The sequence below is a fragment of the Mastigoproctus giganteus genome, chromosome 2 (assembly GCF_048544385.1).
Source record: "Mastigoproctus giganteus isolate SK-2022 chromosome 2, ASM4854438v1, whole genome shotgun sequence".
In the NCBI taxonomy this organism is placed as follows: Eukaryota; Metazoa; Arthropoda; class Arachnida; order Uropygi; family Thelyphonidae; genus Mastigoproctus; species Mastigoproctus giganteus.
The window spans coordinates 25,925,827-25,944,329 of record NC_143576.1 but is presented as its reverse complement, the minus strand read 5'-3'; the positions used below and the strand labels follow the sequence as shown (position 1 = coordinate 25,944,329).

Below are 18,503 nucleotides of genomic sequence, written 5' to 3'. Positions count from 1 at the left end.
CAAATCTTGCTTTCTGCACCGTTTCTAAAATTACACTTCATCCATTCTCATTTAGACTTTTACCTAGGGAACAACACAAATGTTGTCTTTGTAGAGATATTGGTACCACAGAGAAGGTTACCAAGGAAACGTGGAGGCCCGGTAGGCCGGCACACCACTGAACAGTAATCGAAGAGGCTCCTGATCATTACAAAAGACAAAGCAAGTTTCACACCCCGTGTGTTAAAATACTCGTTAAAACTTCATTAAAAACTTCAATGAGAGTAACCTGCATTCGCCTCTAAATCTATGGGCAACACCAGCTTCAAATTCGGATTCAGCTCTTCAAAATCCATGAAATGCACTGCATTTCGGGAGGGGAACAAATCACAAGCTTAAAATTTCTTCAGAGTAACCAGAGCGTCCCATCAATCTATGAAAAGCAAAGGGGATAACACTACCCTCTCAAAACCTACAGCTGTCGCTGCTTTTAAACTCTCCTTTCTTCAGCTTAATGCACAAAGTTCCAGGCTTGTAGGCGCACGATAGCCTTAGTTGCTGATGCGCCATTAAACTTCCAATAACCAACCAACCTAACCAGGCTCGTATCTGATGAGATCCGCAGAGTGACAGATGAAATTAACTTTGCCTTAACTGCACCATAAGAACCTTGCTATTTTCATGGGTGATCTCTGGCTATCCTGTCTCAAGGAAAGTAATAATTCAGCCTGACCACCCTGAACCCAAAACTGCGTTTGTAATCCTTAATAAAGAGATCAATTAAAAATGTATAGCCTAACAAACCAACATGCAATTTGTATTAAAATATTCCTTCAGGTCTGTCTTTACTGCCCTCCACTTCAGATATTGCCACATCTTAATCCTTAGACAACGTCATTTCTACTGTTGCTTATTCTGCTAACCTGATAATCTTGTCTCATATCAACACTAAGTCTAGGCTGTGGCACTGACTCCAGTGACTCTAAGGGCTGGCTAATTGAAGGTTTCTACTGTCCTATAAACTAAATCTCCTAAATAAACTTAACTCACCATACACCAGTAGCTCCTTCAGTGGTGAATCTAATATTGATGTTACCATTGCTTCGCACACATTCTACTGCCATTACTGATTGCACTGTTAACCCTAACCTCTGTTCCAGTGGCCACCGCTCCATTACATTTTCTAGATTATATCCTCCATTTACTCTTTCACTCCCCACTTATGCAACTTACAAGCTTCTCCATGAGAAATATCAGCTTGAATCGCTTTGAAAATCAATTATTTCTTAATTTTCATACGATGCCATTAACTTTCTGAATGAGGCTTCTGACTATGCTATTTTAATCAGTAATGCTTTGTTTCGAGCTTGTTCTCTGGCTGCTCGTAAGGAAACTTTACCTTCTCATCGCATTCCCTGGTGGGACCACGAATTGACTTCACTTAGGCGTTGAGTCTATCAAGCTAGACGGGCCCATCAACACCACAGAAGGAGCTGGCCACTACCTGAAACTAAGAGACTTAAGTACGAATATCAACAGCAGAAAAAACACTATGTAAAATCTATTAAGGTACTCCCCGTTCCACAAGGTCATTCTCCACCAGCCAATGTAAAACCTCTGACATTGCTGCTGAGAAGGGTATATTGTAAATATCACTGTTGCATACAACAAAGATTATATGTAGAGGGTGTTTCAAAGTGATGGTCAATAATTTAAAGGTGAACTGTGCAGACTACAATATGAAAAAAAAAAAAGCCTAGTAAACATGAGTCCTCAAATGAATAGTTTTCGAGATATTGCAATTTCTGGTTGGGATCCACCACTCACAAGGTACAGAGTTGTGATCCACCACTGACTTGTTTGTTTACGTTAGGTTATGCTCATTCTCTCCCTTTCCCCTCTCTCAATGCTCTGAGACGTAGCAGGCATATTAGTACTTGTCAAAGGATAGTCAACATGGAAAGAGGTTAAAGCAACGAAGAGTATGCAGACATACAGTTCATGTGTGGTAAAGCCAACGGCAGTGCACTCAAGGCTGCACGTTTGTACCAAGAAGCATTTCCCCGCTGAAGGCAGCCCAACAGGTACGCACATTCATCAGGGTACATCAATGCCTTAGAGAACACGGGTGCTTCGCACATGGAGTGCAAGCAGGTAGGCCCAGAAGCATAACACTTGATGTTGAGGAACGGATGTTAGAATGAATAGAACAAAATCCAGGAATTTCGACAAGGAGGATTGCTCTGCAAGAAGCAGTATGTGGTGAATTTTACATTGCCAATTACTGTACCCCTACCATGTGGATTTGAAGTTGGACAGTAAATGAATATTGGCTGGTGGCGGCACGAGTTCGGATTGTTTTGAAAGAGAGAGCGGGAATTATAGAAGCCAATTCAGAAGAACAGTGCCCAGGGAAGTGTCTGTAGAAGAGGCACGCAGCAGAAACAGTGCGTCTATGAGAAAGCGAGTGGAGAGACTCTGTTAGAGATGAATCATTAATTAACCTAACTGCCCTCTTCTGAATGGAATAAAGAAGCCTGAGAGAGGTTTTGGGGGGCACCACCCCAGATGTGGGAACAATATTCCATGGCAGGGCGGATTTGCGATTTATACAGAGTGAGCAGCTGTTTGGAAGAGAAGTAACGCCGAGAGCGAAAGAGAAAACCAAGTTTTTTAGATGCAGAGGAAGCAATATTTGTAATGTGCTTGTGCCAGGAGAGATTAGAAGTCAGGGTAATCCCTAAAAGAGATATATCATTTTGCCTAGAAATCGGAGTGTCACTAAACATGAGCATAGGAGCAGAAGAATCCTTTTTGCAAGATATAAGACAAGACTGAGTTTTAGAAGGGTTGAAATCAACTAAGTTGTCTTTGCCCCACTGGAGAATTACCTGAAGATCAGCATTTAAGGAATTGGTAGCAGATTTTCGAGAAGTTGAAGCTGATTGAGCAGGCCAAGGTTTCTCAAAATGGAAAGTTGAATGCAATGTGCTATCATTGGCTAAACTATGGATAGGATTTCCAGTCAGTGGAAGAAGGTCATTGATATACAAGAGGGAAAGAGTGGGGGAAAGAACTGAACCTTGGGGGACACCGGCATTAGTGGAGAAGTTAGAAGACAGAGAGCCATCTACCATCACGCTCAGTGAGCGATCACAGAGAAAACTGGATAACCAATTACAAAAAATAGTTGGCAAACCATAAGATGGAAGCTTGTTTAGAAGACCTTTATGCCAAACACGATCAAAAGCCTTTGAGATGTCAAGGGCAACTACTTGTGTTTCACCGAACCTTTCCATTGAATTAGTCCATAAATGGGTAACATAAGCCAGAATATCACCAGTGGATCGACACTGACGGAATCCATACTGACTGACGATCGTTGATCAGACGGAAGGTTTCTAGGTGGTTTAAGAGTTGGCGGTTAATTGATTTCTCCATTACTTTAGAAAGAGTAGAAGTAATTGCAATGGGACGATAATTGGATGGGAGGGATTTGTCACCCTTTTTAGGAACTGGCTGGATATGAGCAAATTCCCAAGCAGAAGGAAAAACACCTTTGGAATAAGAAAGTGAAAAAAGGCGGCAAAGAATAGGAGTAAGTTCAGGAGCTCAAGTTTTGAGAACAAGAGGAGAAATACCATCGGGACCTGGAGATTTCTTAGCATCAAGATTCATCAAAATCCTTCTAATATCCTTTTGACGGAAGACCACAGGAGGCATTGAATGGAGCGTGTTGGGAATGGTGGGAGGTGTTTTACCAAGATCATTAATACATGAGCTCGAAGAAAAATGGGATGCTAGCAGGTCAGCTTTATCCTTGGCTGAAGTGGCAACAGAACCATCTGGTTTGGACAGAGGTGGGAGCAGAGATGGGCAAAAGTTGCGGCCAATATCTTTGGCAAGAGACCAGAATGCTCGGCTACCATTAGGGCAAGAAGCAAGTTTTCTACTCTTAGCCTGTTCAAACTCTAGTTTGGACTGATTAATAACTGCTTTACAATTGTTGCGAGCTTTGGTGTAGGCAGAAAATTAAACTGAAGAATTAGAAACAAGCCAATTACGATATGCAACGTTCTTCTCTTGGACAGCCTTAGCACATTTATTGGAAAACCAAGGTTTAGATAAAGGACGAGATTTTAAAGTGGAGTGTGGGATAAAGGATTCCATTCCTGCAAGAATAATTTCACTGACACGATCAGAGCAAACTTTGACCTCAGAAGTTTTGAAACAGTAATCTGACCAAGGAAAAGAAGAAAAGAAGTCTCTCAGATCATCCCATTTTGCATTCTTGTAATGTCAAACAACACGAGGATGGGAATAGCCATAAGATAAAGGTTCCATTGGAGAAGAGACAATCACCAAGTTGTGATCTGAAGTGCCTAAAGGACCTCTCACTTCGACCGTGTACTTAGGAGGGTTGTTTGTGAGAAAAAGATCAAGCGTATTGGCTGTATGATTAGGAATGTCCGGTATTCTTGTAGGTAAATGAACAATCTGTGCTAGGTCATTAGTAATTGCAAAAGCCTCAGCATCTCGACCTGCTGGGTCAGTGTGACTAGAAAATGGAAGCCAGCTGGAGTTGTGAACATTAAAATTACCAAGGAAAATTACCTCACTGTTAGGAAAGTTGGACTGGAGAAAGTCAAGTTGCAAAGAGAGGAAGTCAAAGAGCTCCAAGTGATTAGTGGAGTTGGGAGAACGGTAGAGACAACAGATGAATTTGACACAATGAGGTAGAGAGATTTTAAGCCAAAGAAGATCAAAGAGAGGAGATTTCAAATTGCCAAGTCTCTGACAGGGAATATCAGAACGGACATATGCACAAGTACCACCTTTGGGGCGAAAGGTATCATACAGTGAATAATTTGGGCATCTGAGATGAGCAGTAGTTGAATCAACCGATAACTGAGATTCTGTCAGAAAAAGTACATGGGGTTTGGCAGACTGCAAGTGGAAATGGACATCGTTGAGATTAGAATTGAGACCACGTATATTTGTGAAATGAATTAGGAAGTATGTCCCCGACTTACGCAACTTTGGACTTATGTAAACTTTTTTTCCACCTTTTTTTTTTTTTTTTTTTTTTTAGGATTGTAAAATTTAAAACAAACAAAAATAAATAATAAGCAACCAATAATGACGATCACGGCACACACAAATTGCACAAGTGAGATATGGAGTAACAAGCAAAAAAACATAGGAAAGAAGAGAAGATTCTTAAAATATATTTGTTTTTTTATATGACTGAAGATTTCAGTGAAAGGGACACACATTTCACCATAATAATGTAAAAACCCATAGAATTCCAGTTATCGGTATTATCGCAAATGCAATAAGATCGAGTTTATAATTAATTAGATGCACTAACAGAAAAGTGCCAATAAACTGGAAAGTGCAAATTGTTTTTATGGTAGTGACCTCCAGAAATGTGCTTTAGTAAATTGTGAGCTCGAGTGGAGTGATAACAGTGAGTTTTTGCCTTAACCCTGTGAAGTTCTTTACAGAAAATTTCATTTTAGTCATTATCATGGTGCCAACTAAGAGAATAAGTGACAGTGGTACTGGTAAATCTACCAACAAAAGGAAAGCGATCAATTTGGATCAGAAAATTAAAATAAATAAGGATGTATCAAAATGGTCAAACATTAACAAGCAACGTGCCGAATTCAGATTTGTCAATAATAATATAGTAGCAATATGTTATTAGTCATTCCTGAGTTACATAGAAGTTCACTTACGTAAGAAGTCCTGGAATGTATCTCTTACATATGTCAGGGACTTCTGTATTTTTGGATTAACTGGGAAATCGATTATCCGGGATTTGTTTTTTACCATCTATCCTGGAAAATTGAGTCTACTGTATTAACCTTGACTTTAGGAAAAGCTTTGATGTGGTTCTGTATGAAAGGTTATTACATAAACTGGAATTAATGGCTCGGGAAAAAGAATAGGAGCCAGTGTAGTCATAAATGGACATACTTCGGGGTGGACCCGTGCAAGAAGTGGAGTCCCTGGAATCAGTGTGAAGTCACTTCTGTTTCTTATCTTTCTTAATGACATTTATAAAGGAGTTCAGAGGAAGGTGTCAAGGTCTTCTGATGATTTAAAGGTAAGAAGGGTAGTTAACAAGAACCACACCATTTTGTTTCAAAAGGGTCTAAAAATGACAACTGAAGTTTAATGCTTCTAAATAGTACGAACCAGAGCTGTAATGCTCAATACGTATTATGTTAATATCAATAATTGTAAAATAATAAGAGAAGTTTACTTCAATATAGTATGTAGAACACTTCCATATGATACTCTCCAGGAATTAAAACGGAAAAATTGAAAAACTTACATTAAAGTAACAATTAGTTTAGAAGCTGAAAATGCTTTACGACTGTATGTCGTGATCACAGGCATGCAAATTACCGAATAGGGGCGAGTATGAAACTTAAATAGGGATTATTTGTCTTCGCACATGCACGTAAAAGCCCATGAATCGGAGATGAGATAGGGCCAACGAACATTAACAGAATTTTTGTGTAATTTAATTTCTGCAGTTTCTGCAATTAATAGTCGCGTATAATTACGTTGGACACTAATGAAGTATTTGCCTTGTTAAATAAAAAAGTATGTTTTTCGTTAAACATACTTTTATGAAAGTATGTTTAACGGTGAAAGGCTAATTCTGACGCTGTGAAACGGTGTTTAACGGTGTGAAAGGCTAATTCTGACGCTGCTGAACGAGAAGCACAAACTGAGGCCGCATGTTGCTTAACACGAATATTCAAAGGAAAACGCGTCGAACCCTGATAAGACAAGCCGCAATCACCGCAAGAAATGTTGTACACCAGGTCATTAATTTGCATTGCAAATGAGGAAAGGACTGAGCGATTGTTCAGCATAGTGTGTAATTTCTGTATTGGCTCAATATGGAAATCAATATCCGTAGATCATTCGTATTATCCGACGTTTGGTCACATATACGAATGCGTGAAGACAAACACTGCAACACAAGATAAAATTTTCTGATTAATTGTGTGTTGCTCTTATTCCTGTGAACATGACGCTTCAAAAAGTTCTAGTCCAACTTAAGGAATGAAGAGAATAATCGGCCCATATTCATTAAGCTTTTTAGACCCCTAAATTTTAATTTTAATGTCAATCTACGTAATGGTTTCCTTGCTGGCAGAGGTATGGTGTTTGAAGACAGAAGTTGGGTCGAGCACTAAATATTGAGAACGAGGGGTCTGAACACTACTGTTCTGACAGTGAAGAAGATGTTTCACATTTTTTGTAAAATTTATATCGCCTTCACAATGAATTGTTAGCGCGTTGGACCAGGAGAGTTGGTTGGAAAAGAGGCATCCTATATCAAAACTAAAGGTAATCCCTATTGTTTCATAATCCACTTTCATAATCCACTTTTGTAATAATACATGAAAAAAATAATATCCAGTGGCTTACCTGACCAATCCATCAGAGCATGCTGTACAAATAAGGTATGGAGCAAAACAAGCAGGATATATATTTGAAGAACTTAAATGACCTGCTGCTGGAGTTGCATGAACTACTTCAACATCATCTGGTAATGGAAGTACCTGAGCACAAACCTGTGATATAAAGGAAGAATAAAATTAACATTTAAAACCAAAGAAAATAAACTTTTGTTATGATGAACCTAGAAACACATGATTTTGTTCAATGAAACTGAAGGTTTATTATATTGAAAATTACTAAATATAGCTCAATAATGCAGTTATGAACTGAGTGGACAGTTGTTCAATACACTAATCTGTGACTGGCATCATTCAAGACTTGAGGGAGGGCTAAAACACTAAGAACAGCCTAGGGTTCTTGGAAGATATGAACTCCACAGCCTTGGAAGATATGAACTCCACAGAGACCAAAAGAAATCAACAGGGGTGTCAGCCCATGCAGATTTGATCACACTGTGCAGTTCCCTCAGACTGGACAACAGAGAAACCTTGCTATAAGCATCTCCTCCATGCATCCCACAGACGCTCAATCAGGTTGAGATACAGTGAGGTATGGTAACTTTTATGCTTTCTCTTCCTGAACAATGTCTGTGACATGGTATTCTATTTAGAATAAGTGACTGGATGAATAAAATGAGAGCTACATCAGGCTGAACAGAATGTTCTCAATGATATTGCCCACTTAAACTATGACATTTAGGTATTGATCCATGGGTATCACAGAACCCCCATTCCATATAAACACATTCTACATCATTCTTATGCTTATGCTGACACAGGAAAAAAAAAAAAAAAAAAAGTAAAATAATAATAATAATAATAATAATAAAATTAAATAAAAGAAAGAAATAATAAAAAGAAAGGGAAATAGACAACCTATGAGTTTCCCTCCTCCCATAGGTGATCTGTTGATGAATTTCCCCAAACTGTTAGCCTCCACTACCTATATAGGTAACTTATTCCAGTAATTTATAACTTGCTGCTTAAAATATAAAAATTCCTGCAATCTAAACAGCTCCCCTGTAACTTGAATTTATGCCCTCTAGTTCTAGAATCATAATAACCATGAAAATTTCAACCTCATTCATTTTACTTTTGATTTAACACTTCAATCAAGTCTCCTCTTAGGTGGCTAGTTTCCAAGCTGGGCAAACCCACTTATTTGAAGTCTTTCCTCATATGGATGCTCTTTAGCAGATATCACCAGGCAAGTTACCGTCTTTGAACCCCTTCAAGAAGCTGTCTTTTTTTGGTTGCAGTCTCCATACTTTACCACATTCCAAGCGTGGTCTAAGAATAGCCTTATACAATGGGGTTATGACATCCTTACCTCTACTAGCAAATGTTTTTGATAAATCAGAGATAAGACACCATGGGCCTTCTTTGCAGTCTGTCTACAATGCTTGGGGAATTACATGTCTGACCGTATCATAACTCCCAAGTCCCTTTCTTCCACTACTGACTTTAGTTCAACTCCACCAAGTGTTTAAGTTATTTTTGGGGTTGCTGTTCCTAAGGCGTAAGACTTTGCACCTTCCTAGATTAAAGCAAAGAAGCCACTTTTCTGACCATTCCTGAATTCTATCTAGGTCACTCTGAAGAAGCTTTGCTAGGCAGCGATCAATAACTACTCTACCAATCTTTACATCATCAGCAAATTTAGACATCACGCCCACTATTCCCTTCATTCATGTCATTTAAGAGAATCAAAAACAACAGTGGTCCCAATACTGATTCCTAGGGAACCCCACTTCTTACATTAACAGTAGTCCCAATATTGATCTCTGGGAAACTTTACTTCTTACATTAACCCAATCTGAGGAATAATCATTTATCACAACCCTCTACCTCTTGCCCTGAAGCCATCCTGCTATCCATCTAAGGATTTTCCCTGTGATTCCAAACTGTTCCAGCTTATAAAGAAACTGCTAATGTGGGATTGAGTCAAATGCTGAAATCTAAATAAACAAATAATGTTTAAATTATTCCCTAAATCTAGCTCATGAGTGACCCTGTTAAAATAGCTAACCAGATTTGTTAAACATGATTTTCACTTTATAAAACCATGTCTGCATATCCTTCAGAATTTCATTTCTATCTAAATCAGGAGTGGGAAACCTTTTGAAATGGTGGGCCAAATAAAATGTCTGTGAGGTACTCGTGGGTCAAATTTTGTTTTTAGCTTTTCATGTTTTTAGGATTATTAAAATGGTGTATAATGAAAAAATTGTAATAAACAGTTTTGTTATTTATTGTAATATTTATACATTAATTATCATCCTGTTGCAATTACTTCTACTCTTTCTAAAGTAATGGAGAAATCAATTAACTGCCAACCCTTAAACTACCTAGAAACCTTCTGTCTGATTAACGATTGCCACTATGGTTTCCGTCAGTGTCGATCCACTGGTGATATTCTGGCTTATGTTACCCATTTATGGACTAATTAATTGGAAAGATTGTTTATGGACTAATTCAATCAGCTGCAACTTCTCGAATATCCACTACCAATTCCTTAAATGCCAATCTCCAGGTAATTCTCCAATGGGAAAAAGACAACTGAGTTGATTTCAACCCTTCTAAAACTCATATCTCGCAAAAAAGGATTCCTCTGCTCCTATGCTTATCTTTGGTGAAACTCCGCTTTCTAGGCAAAATGATTTCTCTCTTCTGGGGATTACCCTGACTTTAATCTCTCTTGGCACAAGTACATTACAAAAATTGCTTCCTCAGCATCTAAAAAACTTGGTTTTCTCTTTCGCTGTCGGCATTACTTTTCTTCCAAACAGCTGTTCACTCTGTACAAATTGCAAATCCTCCCCACCATGGAATATTGTTCCCACATCTGGGGTGGTGCCCCCAATACCTCTCTCTCTCAGGCTTCTTGATTCTGTTCAGAAGAGGGCAGTTAGGTTAATTAATGATTCATCTCTAACAGACTCTCCACTCGCTGTCTCATAGACGTACTGTTTCTGTTGCATGCCTCTTCTACAGATATTTCCATGGGCAGTGTTCTTCTGAATTGGCTTTTATAATTCCTGCCCTCTCTTTCAAAACACTCTGAACATGTGCTGCCACCAGCCAACATCCATTTACTGTCCAACTTCAAACTCATAGAACAAACTTTTCAACTTCCTCGTTTATTCATTCAACTGCCATTTTCTGGAACAACCTTCCTTCATACGTATTTCTTGAAAATTACAGTCTACAGAAGTCTCAAGTCCAATGTCAACAAATATCTTCTTTCGTCTTCTCAACCTACAACCCAAGCACGGTACTAAGTACTATAGGTTCTAATATGTCTTGTGTTTGGGGTCTACATAAAAAAAACCATACTTGTACATATAATAAATTTTATTAATAAGAAAACAAAATACAAATTCAAGATAAATTTACAAAAATACAATTATAAAAAAATTAAATCAAAAATTATTATAATTTCAAAGATTTTATAAAACCTTAATAATCTTGGGTTTTCACAATTATGCATTGTGCATAACTGAAAACCCATAAATAAATACTTCGTAAAAATAAAATGGTAAATCCTTTCCAAATTATTTATTTTTATCTGTCGATCATTCACTGACATTTGCCATTGAAACACTTGCATTGCAATCATATTCTACAGAGCTGAGTCCGGGAACTACTACTGACTGTAGAAATCTATGCCTTCTTACCAGTGTTGCTCACCATATATGGCAACACTGCTGCTTACTCGAGTCGTGATATATGGCACAAATCCAAATGATTCTCATTAGAAGTCATGCAATCAAAATGTTAAAAATAATTTATTAACAACAAATATAATAAAAATTACAATAAACATAATTTCATGATATATATTCTCCAGCGGGCTATTTTTTATATATATATATTTTTTTTTTAAAATTACCATGGGCTAGATTATGCACATTCGCAGGCCTGATGTTCCCACCCCTGATCTAAATGATCCTGAATTCCACCCTTGATCATTACCTCTATGATTTTCCCTTCTACTGAAGTTAGACTGACCAGTCAGTAATTTCCCACTACACTCTTAGAACCGCCATTATGTATTGGAGATACACTGCCACTTTTCCAATCCAACGGAATCTCTCCTGAGTCCAGTAATGCTCTAATAATTAGCATCAATGGTTCAATGTACTCACATGCTGCCTCCCTTAAAATTACAGGATATATGACATCAACCCCAGGAGCCTTACTTGCCTGTAGGCTCAAAAGTTTTTTCATTAAATAACATGTGAAATTTCAGTATCATTAATTATACTATTATTAATATTTTATTATAACACTAATATTTTTCAACTTCACTGCCGTAATATCTCATTGACATAAAGGGTTTTTCTTCTTTAAATATCAATGCAAAGTAACTGTTGAGTTCATCTGCAACATCAGCTGGGGTATCTAATATTATAGCACATCCATTACATAAGGGTGGACCCTTATGTAATGGATGTGCTTTGTCCTTCTCTTCTTTGCATTTATATATGTGAAAAATTCTTCCTCTCTTTGCCAGTGATTTCTCCTAATCTGCCTTTGCCAGCCTAACCTTTTCTGTGGCACTATTACAGATCAATTTGCAGCTGTTATAGTCTTCAGTACTTTTTATTGCTCTAACATTTCCATGCCGTCTTTTCTGCTCAAGTAATCTGGCAACTTCATTATTCATCCAACTTGGAATCTTCCTCATGGAGTATTTTTTTTAATGGTATACACACATTGAAGGCGTCTGTGATTAATGTTTTAAAGATACACCATAATTCAATTGTATTTGCTCTCTGTGAGATATCTACCCAGTTAATCGAGGCCATGTAGCACCTTAAGCCATCGTAATTTCCTTTCCTGAAATTATAACCCATTCCTTTGCCTTTAACTACTGCTACCTCTCCCTTTATCACCTACCGCAGAACTCTGTGATCACTTCCTGCTACTGATTCCTGTACTGTCAGCCCTACCCTATTTTGTCATGGTTCATGGGTGATGATCAGGTCTAGAATATTCTTTTCCATAGTACTTTCCCTGACATGTTGATAAAAATAACAATCATTTAGTTGATTTAAAAATTTTGTCCCCCATGTTGTGTTTCCTTCCCATTTGCTACAATCAATCAATTAGAGCCAAATTAAAATCACTCATAATAAGACATTCACATTTAAAATAAATTTAAATAAATAAATTTTCTGTTTATACTCCGGGATGACCAAATGGTCAGAGAAGTTCACAAGATAGAGAGAATACAAGAAACAGTACCGTATTCAGCAGTCACGGGCTTGAACCCTGGTCACTCAAGGCATGTATACTTTTACCCTCACGCCTGACCACTAGGCTACGGCGGCTTGCCTATTCCAAAACACATGAAAAAAAATATATATATTTGGTAACCCAAACAGGTTACCAGGTCAAAACAAGGAAATGTACACCAAATGTAAAAATGCTGAATTCAAATATGAGTGTATAAGTTAATGGATCATAAAAAGTTAAAAACGTCAGACAAATTGCCTCGGTCATCTAAAATCTGGCTGAGTGTAAAGGGTTCAGCCAGTTAATAAAATGGATAAAACATAAATGTCATGCATTAATAAAAATGGGATATTCTATAAAAATATGACCAATGGTTAAAAGAATTTTCACAGTTTTTACACATAGGTGGGTAATCCACCCTTGGCAAAAACGAGTGCATCACGTGACTATGACCTACACGAAGGTGAGCAAGAACAACTTCCTCTCTTTGGACCCTAAGTAGACTGAACTGCCACTACTTGATTACAGACTTAATTTGGTATAGTATATTTGTAGTCTGTTCAAGCCAAGAATCTTGCCATTGGGAATATAATTCACCAGCGAGAGGGAAACCTTCATTTGCCCATTTCCATCCAATAATTTCTCTTTTCTTGCTAATGTGTTAGTGACCAAACCACAATTGCAGTCAGTATGTGGAAAGTTAAAAATACCCATTATAAGGCATTCTGATTCACTGGCCCATGCTATTTGTGTGTACAGCTGTTTATCACAGCCATTAGTCCTATAATCACTGACTCTCATTTCTGTTTTCCAAATGCTTATGTCATACCAGACTGACTCAACATTTCACTGGCCAAGCATGTCAACTGGATGCACTGTTTTAGATTTTATGCTTTTTAACTAAAAGCATAGCACCCAACTCCTGTGCTTTGTCCTTTCTGTAAACATAAAACTTCCCATATTCAAATTTTGAATTCCTGATGTCTGAGCAACACCACACCTCTAATATCCCCCACAATGTCTACATTTGATGACTTAAACAGTACTTCAAATTCATCAAATATAATTATTATGCTCCTAGTATTAGTGTACACACTAGTATACAGGCACTTGTTCTTACCCTTTTTAACCTTAACAGTGTCCACACATTTGCCTTATCCATGAAAACCACCAGTAGGCCTTGAAATCCCTAACACCTTACTTTCCAGGCTGATGCACATTTCAATAGAAGCAGTGCAAGAACCATTTACACCTCTGTCTGTGGATGTTGTTAATCTATTAGTCTATGTCTCCCCCCTTTCTGCTGAGGGCAGATGACCCACCTATGTGTGAAAACTGTGAAACCCTTTTAACCATTTCTCATATTTTTATAGAATGCCCCATTTTTATCAATGCATGATGTTTATGTTTCATGCATTTTATTAACTTGGTTGAACACTTTAACTCAGCAAGATTTCTGATGACCGACACAATTTGTCTGACATTTTTTTCTTTTTATGATCCATTAACTTATACACTCATATTTGAATTTAACATTTTTACATTTGATGTATATTTCCTTGTTTTGACATGGTAACTTGTTTAGGTTACCAAATATATTTTTTAATGTGTTTTTTTTTTTTATCTTGACTTGGTGCATTATGGCTTTACTTGCCAATGCACCATAAAATGGCAAACAACCAACTTCCTTTAACTGTGTTACAAATAGCAATATCAATATTATTTACCTGACAACAAAAACAATATGTATATATTTAACATGCAATCATGATGTAGTTCCCCCCACCATCTAACTGGTACTATCTCCTGGTTCTTTTTTTTCAAACAATATGTACAAGATGTTAATTTTAAAAGTAAACAGGGTAAACAATCAGGGGAAAATATAATTTTAAATGAAATGTGAGGTGTTATGTGTAATGTATTTGGTGAGACCCAAGTCCTTCATGAAGTCATCCAATTCTTTCTAATTAGGGAAGTGTAAAATTTTATTTGAACAGGCTTCTCAGGGTGTAATTCTAGTTATCCTATTCAACAGAGTCATCATTCAATTCCAAAGAATCTTCTTTGGAATGTGAATTGGCAGATCATTGTCATGTGAAACTGGAGGAAAGAGGATGGTTTTTTGGAATACATTACATCTTTTCAATCTGCAAACTTTTAAACACTGATATATCCACCATACAAAAATAACAGTCATCAGCTATCGTGATAGTTTGTGGGCGCCTTCCATATTCAAGGCATAGCAAAAGGCATACATTTATGACTACCATGAAACCATACCTCTAATGTCGACTACAATTAGCAGAGCAGAAATGAAATGGTCACAGCTGGTTTTGATCAACTACAGGCATTCCAAACCAAGCTTCATATGCACAGCAGTATGGCTCTGTCAACAATATTATACTTCACTTGCTATGGACCTATAATAATACGCAAACTATAATCATAATATACAAACCATGCACAAGTCTGGAAATAACTTATGCCTTTGTATTTGCAAATTGCAAAAATGACTTAAATATGAATACTACAGGCTGTTATATATATCACATAATAAATAAATGAATAAAAATAAATGTCACAAAAACGCAAAACCCTCAAGTGCCACCAAAGTAGACAAAGAAAATTCAATGCCATTGGATTCAATACACACATAAACAGTTTTTGTTACATAGTGTGCATTAAAAACAGTAATACGCCCAATACTAACCCCTCTGGTACCTCACTCATCATTAATCCATGAGAAGCAGTGGCTATTTATAACCAGTGTCACTTGTCATTTAACCATCCATACCCCTAATGACAGGTTGCTCCAATTTATACAATAATCATAAATTTGGTACAGTATCAAAGGATTTATTGAACTCTAAATATATAATGACAAAATTATTCTTTACATCCAGTTCCTGTGTGGTGATCTCCTAGTAATTAATCATACTGGTCAAGCACACACTATCTCCCTTTAACAAATCCATGCTATGATTGCCTTATGGCTCTGATCCCATCAAGTTGATCTTGCATTACTTTTTTTAACTACTGACTATTATTTTTGCTGGCACAGAGGTCAAACTTACAGGGTTGAAGTTATCCAATTCACATGTTAAACCAATATTAATAATAGGACATTTGCACATCTTCAATTCTGCAAACTTCCACCGAAACTAAGAATGCTCTCAATCGTGGCTAAAAGTTTTAACCACCTCTTTTTGCAGCTTCTTTTAATATAATATTGAGGAAATAGACTTTGGATAGCACTTAAGAGATATAAATCAAAATGACAAGACATCATTCAAAATATACCTTAAAGGTAGTAACCTCACCAATGAGAATAACAGGGAAGCTAAGTGATTACTGAAGAATTCAATAACCATGTGTCAATACTTTTTTTTATTTTAAGTAACATCATAATGGTTGCTAGTACTAGAAAAATATGGACCTTTTGTAGACAATTATTTGTTCTACTATTTCTTCTGCATTCAATTTTGTTGTAGGAGCAAGTATTTCTAAAATATTTATGAAAAACAAACAATACATCATGATACCCACATTTTCACAGGCATGTGTGCAAAGTTACAAAACTTTGTAAAATACTTCCATTTTAAATCCCCTTTTTCTTGAATTATATACACAATTCACGAATTGAAACTATATGCAAATCAAAAGCATCAAGATGAAATTCCTGCAGAGAAAGAAGTATAAACAAAAGAAACTAACAGAGAGCTTTCAACAACAATTATACAAAATCAGTAGAATCATTTTTAGGAAACAACACATTCTTTAACAAAATGAAATTAATTCCTTCACATAACAATAATATCTAATATGGTGAAAAGGTTTTGCAGAACATTTTGAAGAAATGATGCAAATATATGCATCTATTTATTTTCTACTTCCATACCTACCTTAGTTGTAATTATCCTTAATGGAGATGCATGGGGTGAAGAATAAACACTATCTCGACTGGGATCTGGGGTATTACTTCTTGAAGATTGATTGGAGTTATCACTATCCTGAATTAAACTGCTATCTGGCACATAGTTCATGTTGTGATTTTCAGCTGAAAAAAAATTATTAGCCAAAAATGAATTTTGAACATTTCTATAACGGCCAACTGATTTGACTGCACAAAGTCTGCACTCTATGTAGACTTCATGAAGTCAAACATGAATAACAATTATAAATCATGGATAAGGAACTTGATCATTCACCAAATAAGCAGCATACATAACTTTTTGCATTTTCATTTTGACAATTTGGCTATCAATCAACTGACCTCACTTGGCAATTGTCAGCTACATGTGGGAAACTCAGAAGTAGCTATGTACATTAGTCAAGGGGGGAGGAGTGATTTACATTGCCTGGTAAGCCGACCTATTAATCAAGAGAAATTTTATGCATAATATTATTTAATATTATGATATGTAATGTTAAATTTGATCCTGCAGGCCTGAAAAAACACTGTTAATCAATCACTGTAGCAAGCATGCAAATTACTTAAAACCCAGTAGTACTGACATGCCAAATCCTGAAAAGGCAAAAAAATCCTGAGATCTAACAGACCCGCAGTTTTCTTTTTTAATTTAACAAAAAAGTTTCCTTATTTTAATTCTGCTTTCAGTATAACAATGCTTGACCTTTTTCTAATGAATTTCAATATGTATCACTGCATTTTTTTAAAAAAAATTTTTGAAATTTAACACTGTTTGTGCTTTCTTTTTTTTACAACTTTTAATATCAATGAAACAAAACTTTACCAGCATTTAAAACTATCAAATAACACTAGTGTTGGAATAATTTTTAATTATTCCAACACTAGTGTTTGGAATAATTAAATAGTGGTTCCAACACAGAGATGACACTAGTGGTGTCAAGTTCATTTCTTGTAAACAAATGCCTGCAAGGGGCAATTAAAAGTGCACTATGTAATTAGGACAATAATTTGTCTTTGTTGCATCACAGACCTCTACAATTCCACTGCAAGATATGCTGCATGATTTGGCTCTAAATGAGGAAGTCTGGTCTGACTGTCTCTTACAGACAATTTCTTATTATCTGTTTTTTTTTTTTTTGTTTTTTTTCAATTTTTGGAAAGGGATGTCCAGTATCATGTCTTCTTCTGCATGGATCTCTATAAGTGGTTATTTATATCATCTATGTCCATATATGATGTGGGTTGTAACATCTTCACAATAGGGGTTTTGAACCTCACAGTTTAGACATTAGTTCAGGAATAGAAGATACATTAGGAGGAATGGAAACCAGGGTATTATTAGCTTGCTCAACAGAAATTTTATTGTGTATGTCTCAGATGAGATCAGTTTTTTTTTTTTTTTTTTGGTAGTTGTTGGCGCATCGGCTTCTGTGGCCATATTGCACCTCCCAAGGTTTTTGCAGTACTTTAATCCAAGCCCGAGGCGGGAATCGAACCCGCGACCTTTGGGTTGCTGGGCAGGTACTTCACCCACTCGGCTAGCCCGGTCGGCGATGAGATCAGTCCAGTCAGCTAGAGATATATTCAGTGGGATTGAAGCATAGATATCTATAATAAGATTCTGTAAGGATTGTTATTAATTGACATTTTTGAATGGAAATGGCATATGTGTTCTTTAGTTTTACTGTTACAATTTGTTTTCTCACCTCTTGATAAGTCACTTTAAGTTAAAAATATATATTTTTTTATCTTCTTTCCAATATGCCAGTATTCACATGCTTTTAAGAAGGCTGGATGATCACTTTTACAATTTAGGCAGTGGGGATATGTTGCCATACATTCTGCTTCTATGTGATCTTTTGACT

At 36.6% G+C, this 18,503-nt stretch overlaps 1 protein-coding gene across 3 annotated transcripts in view; it reads right to left on the bottom strand.

The window, feature by feature from the left end:
- The window catches only part of Rbcn-3A (rabconnectin-3 alpha), a 980,796-nt gene that overhangs the window by 642,567 nt on the left and 319,726 nt on the right, over nt 1-18,503 (bottom strand). For all 3 annotated transcript variants that reach the window (XR_016547873.1, XM_090388469.1, XM_090388476.1), the window contains exons 19-20: nt 16,610-16,764; nt 7,435-7,580 (exon numbers count right to left, since the gene is read on the bottom strand). Coding sequence is in view for 2 of the 3 variants with exons in the window: in XM_090388469.1 (XP_090244595.1) it covers nt 7,435-7,580; nt 16,610-16,764 (301 nt within the window). In the remaining variant the exon portion in view is untranslated. The remainder of the gene's footprint in view (nt 1-7,434; nt 7,581-16,609; nt 16,765-18,503) is intronic.